Below are 4,958 nucleotides of genomic sequence, written 5' to 3' on the forward strand. Positions count from 1 at the left end.
GTAGGCCAAGAGTGGCACTGATTCAAAATAGTGGCTGCAAAGATATTACAGACTTGACTGCACCTGGTGCAGAGGAAACTAAAGATCTCCATCCCCTCCCCTTTCCCCACCAGTTGTCTCATATTTCTGAGATACAGGTGTGTGGTTACAGTGTAAACAGACCAAAGAGTTTTCTTCTAAGCTAATAAGCTGCATGGGTTGTTTGGGTTTTTTTCTTACAGTATCTCTGCCAAAACACAGAAACACACAGCGCACACTCAGGAGAGAGACCTCTGTTTCTGGAGCCAGGGTGGCAGAGAGAACCTGGCCCTCTCACAGCTCTACGTCAGCCTTTTCTGAATATATTTCAGAAATTAATTTGTATTTTGTCCATACACCATGCTTTCTATCAACTGTCAGAGCATCTTAAATGAAGACATAATGCATAAGCGTGAAGGTGGAGTTTGTTTCATCCTGTGCCATTCGCTGATCTCTCTGTTGGGACTGTCCAGAGGGGCTACTGTAGTGCTAAGTGTGGTCACCGGCTTTCACCACTAATTAGAGGAAAAACAGTTCCGTCTTCATCTCTAAGCTTGCAAGTCTCTAAAAATCATCTGAACAAATTCTGATGATGTTACTATTTTCTATGTAGCCCGGTTGATGAAGATATAACGCTAAAGGAGTGACAAAGATTACTTCAGGTTGGCTAGGTAGTGTCTTCTGGGACTGTTATTTCTTCAGTACCGGTTGTAGCTCTCGATACCGCAACACCGCTTGCTTAGGTCTGAAGAGAAAAGGAAAAGCACAGGTGTGAGGAAGCTTGCATTGTACAACTGTTATCTGCAATGCAGACAAATGATTTATGATTGCATGTTTCATGTAGCAGTAATGATATCGCCAGAGGTAAGAATAAGGAGGGAAAATTCAAACTCCCTTCAGGTGACAGACGTCTTAAAAATAAAGAGGATCCTTTTGAATTTCCTAGCAAGTCTCATCAGGATAGTGCTACAGCAAAAAGGGAAATGTGACTTTCCTTTTGCCGTTGCTACAACTGCTCCAGAATAACCACTACTCACTGCCAAAGACCTCCTTGATAGGCAACCGGGAGAGCTGGTGCCGTAACAGCAAACTGTGCCGGGACCGTATTCCCCTTCTGCTTTTGCACACAGCTTGCTCCTCAACGCTGTGCAGTTCCATATTAATGTGGACAACGGTTTCATGGACAGCTCTGACCACTAGAAAGAAAGGACAAGCTCTGTCATCAGCAGAATGAATGAAATTTGGTTTCTCTGTCTGAAGAATAGAAAGTCATAGATCTCAGTGGCAGGCATTGGGAAAACTTGAGATCGCTCTGCTTCTTATAGACTGGACATTATCAAGGGAAAGGAGGAAATTCCGGTAATGCTGCTAGGTTGGCAAGAGACCCTTCATTCTAATCTGACGTCGGCTGAATAGTATAAATTTGAAGCAAAGGTTTGATGTTCTAGTTTAGCATACTTAATGTTAATATTTCAAGTACAGTATCACCTAAAAGCAGTCACGACTGATGCTTTATCAAGATAGATACCTTACATAAATCTACAAAGTATAAGCCTTGAAGCAGTTGCATCTGGTCTGATCTAAATCATACATAACAACGTATAGGGGTTGAACCCTTTAATTAACCCTTGTCTGTTTTCAAGTCAGTTTGTGGTTTGGTGTTTTTTTTTCTTTTTGACGATTTGAATGAATTTTTCTTTAACTGCATTGATTACTACACTTCTAATTTTGCAGCTATGCTGTCATGCACTGCCTTTGAAAAGTGTTCCTCTTGTTCCATTACTTTCCCCTCAGCTATTTAAGGGTGTTTTCTGAAGGAGATCAGCACCAGACTAGGTGCTTGGCCTGGATTTAGGCATTTTGGGCATGCCCTGGTGGAGTGCCTGCAGCAAACAGATGGCACATTGCAAGGGAATCTGTACAACCCAAATAGCAACTCGATGTTTTCGATCTGTTAGTATCATTAAAGGATAAATAATATTAAATGTTTCTTTAATAGGAGAAAATGCTCTGCACTCACAGTAGTGATTAAGTTCTATTAAACAGTTGTTATTTTGGACACCAGGTGATTAGTGTGTTCAAACCACTGCATTTCCAGACTTTGGCACCTTGGTCATTACTAGCTCAAATCGTAAAGTTCAGTGAATCAAGTTGTAAATAGTTTTATTGGTTCCGTGTTGGAAAAAAAAGGGAGGGTTGTGTAATTCCTTGATGACTTCAAGTTACGCGTTTCCTAAGTCCTTGTATTTCTGTGGGTTTTTTTGTTCTTTATTTGGCTCTTCATCGTCGTAGAAATTCTAAACTTTGATTTTGCCTTTGCAGACACTAAAAGCAACTGAGAGCAAAGAGTTGTTTGACAATAAATACGTCAAATGGAGCTGGGGTTTTGGGCTAAGATGCACGCTGCTGCCAACGTGTCGTAGTTATCTGAGGGAGGAATTACCTCCGGGGGTGAGCGTGGAACTGCTCTTACAGCTTCTGCAGAAAGGTCCGTATTTACATACGTGCTGATGGCTCTTGGATAAGACACAAGACCTTCAAGTCTCTGTTGGTTTGTATTTTGTTTTCGGAAAATGCTTTTTATATTTTTGAGAATTATTTTTTTTGCACGTTATATGATAAGGCTTCCTTCAAAGCAGATATTTTTGTTTGTTTTTAATGAGAGCTTAGGAATTAAATTGCAAGATCTAGGTGGATTTCAAGGTTTCAGTGTTATACAACAAAGGCTTTCTTTAAGTTAATTTTAATAGCTTGAAATTACTGGGAGCAAATTTTTGGTTTCTCCAAACCAACCTGAGGATTAAAAAGACATGCTGGCTTCGTCCTGTTTTGGCTTTAAGATTGTCATGTGTTCTGTTAAGTCAGTTTATGGTTTCAGTGCCTGACGAGGTGACCCTTGCATCACTTGCATGCCATTTACAAATTTCTGTCGAGGTGTTGATGACAAAGTGGCTTTCTCAAATGTAAGCTATTTTCATTGCACTAGCCTGCTTAAAATTCAGCTGGTTTTCTGGTGTGGTCGTGTGTCGTAGAAATGTATATGTTTACCAGGTTAAGTCCTTCATATTCTCTTGGGTGTACATGTATGTGCCTGTAGAACTTGTGCCTGTGTCTGTGTGTGTGTGTGTCTGGGCAAGGCAAGGCAAGACAGCACCATAACTCCAGGGAAAATGGAGGAGGTGACTGCGAGTCACCCACTTACTCACTGGCATACAGTGTGGGAAACCTGTATTTTGTGGTTTTGTACAGCACTTGCTTTTTAGAGAGGGCAGAGAAGAAGGCAGAGAAGAAGGCAGACGTCCCCTTCTCATTAACAAATTTATCACTTGCAACTCCTGTGTAAAACGAACTTCGTGTCAGCTCTGCAATGAAGAGCTGCGTTGGAAATCACTCCTAACTCCAGCAGGTGCTGAGCTGGCAGTTTCACAGAAGATTGTGAAATTTGATCACACAATGGGAAATGGAGCCACTCCTTGAGGGCAATATCTGGAAACATAATGGGGAACCACCCTTCAAAGGTGATCTGTGTAATAATGGGGCTTAGAAACACTTTCTACCTGCTTTGCTTAGAAAATTATGAACATTTTTAATAGTGTTACTGGTTTTTGCACAAGCGCACTATATTTAGCTGTATCTCAACTCGTCCTGCGCTCAGACACACCCAGGGGAATAAACTGCCCAGTATGTACTTGCTGCTACCATTAATGAAATTTTCCGTTCTCTTTCGGTCCTGGTATTATTGTTAGCTTTTCTTCTCTGCCTACAGATTGCAGCTTTTCACTTGTCTTCTGGAAGCTGGGCATTTTGTGTAGCCCTTCGTTAACTTTCACTGCAGCCGTTTTCTGGTAAGTCTCAAACCTGTGTATACTCATACGTGCTAATGAACATGGAACACCCAGCATTATTGCATTGGCCCTATGACACTCTGTGCTACTTGATGTCTCTCTGCTTTCTTCTTGAGATTGCCATAAAGATTGCACCTGCGCTCCTGCATGTACTTATGCACACCACAGCCTCTGAATAATGTAGACTAATAGAAAAGACTTCAAAGAATCATAACACAGTTTTAAAGGGCTGGAAGGAGAGGCTGATGGGAAATGTTATACGAATTCAACATTTCCTGCTTAGCTAAGCAGTAGTTTAGAAGGACATGTAAACTATGTGCAAGTATTTCAAAGAAAACAAAACGCAAACAAAAGCTGTGCACACTGCCCTGATGTTGTAGACAAAGAGCAAAGAAGGGAGAGGTTTGCAGCAAATTATCAGCTAAAGTTTGTCATTTTCTTAGGTACGCAGACAGACTGAGCAGAGCAATGGAAATATTTAGACAAATCTGGATGTTATTTGATAGAGGGAAATGCAAAGGAAAGAAGGTGAGTGGTTTAGCAGTGACCTGAGCAAGTCATTATGTGATTGAAATCAATTACCCAGGAGGTTATTAGCAAAAGAGAATAAATGTCCTTCCTTCTTCTGCTGGGAATATTCTATAGGAACCCTATCACATACCAAATCAAAACATTAACTTTCAAAGCCACTGGAGGGTTAATACCAGACTGTTCTTTCTGAGACAGTGATTTTCCAGAGCAACTGTGCTTGTCAGGCCAATGAATCTATTGGTGCAAAGGGAATCAGTGACCAGCAGATACCTGAACTGTCTTGACAGTTGAGCTGGAAAGAAACTACAGCAGGACAGTGAATCCCAACATTTTATAAATCACATGTACAATGCGCTTTATCCTTGTCTCCTAATAATGAGGATAGAGAAAGAAAGAAAGGAAAGAAAGGAAAGAAAGAAAGGAAAGAAAGGAAAGGAAAGAAAGGAAAGAAAGGAAAGAAAGGAAAGAAAGGAAAGAAAGGAAAGAAAGGAAAGAAAGGAAAGAAAGGAAAGAAAGGAAAGAAAGGAAAGAAAGGAAAGAAAGGAAAGAAAGGAAAGAAAGGAA

The 4,958-nt window shown here is 40.8% G+C and overlaps 1 protein-coding gene across 1 annotated transcript in view; it reads right to left on the reverse strand.

Annotated features, from left to right (window-relative positions):
* Positions 1 to 716: 716 nt before the first annotated feature.
* The window catches only part of SLC13A2 (solute carrier family 13 (sodium-dependent dicarboxylate transporter), member 2), an 18,060-nt gene continuing 13,818 nt past the window's right edge, over positions 717 to 4,958 (reverse strand). Inside the window, exons 13-14 of the mRNA XM_010181515.1 lie at positions 1,056 to 1,214; positions 717 to 763 (exon numbers count right to left, since the gene is read on the reverse strand). Of these exons, the coding sequence (XP_010179817.1) occupies positions 717 to 763; positions 1,056 to 1,214 (206 nt within the window). The remainder of the gene's footprint in view (positions 764 to 1,055; positions 1,215 to 4,958) is intronic.

The sequence above is a fragment of the Mesitornis unicolor genome, unplaced genomic scaffold, assembly GCF_000695765.1.
Source record: "Mesitornis unicolor isolate BGI_N332 unplaced genomic scaffold, ASM69576v1 scaffold9983, whole genome shotgun sequence".
NCBI lineage: Eukaryota > Metazoa > Chordata > Aves > Mesitornithiformes > Mesitornithidae > Mesitornis > Mesitornis unicolor.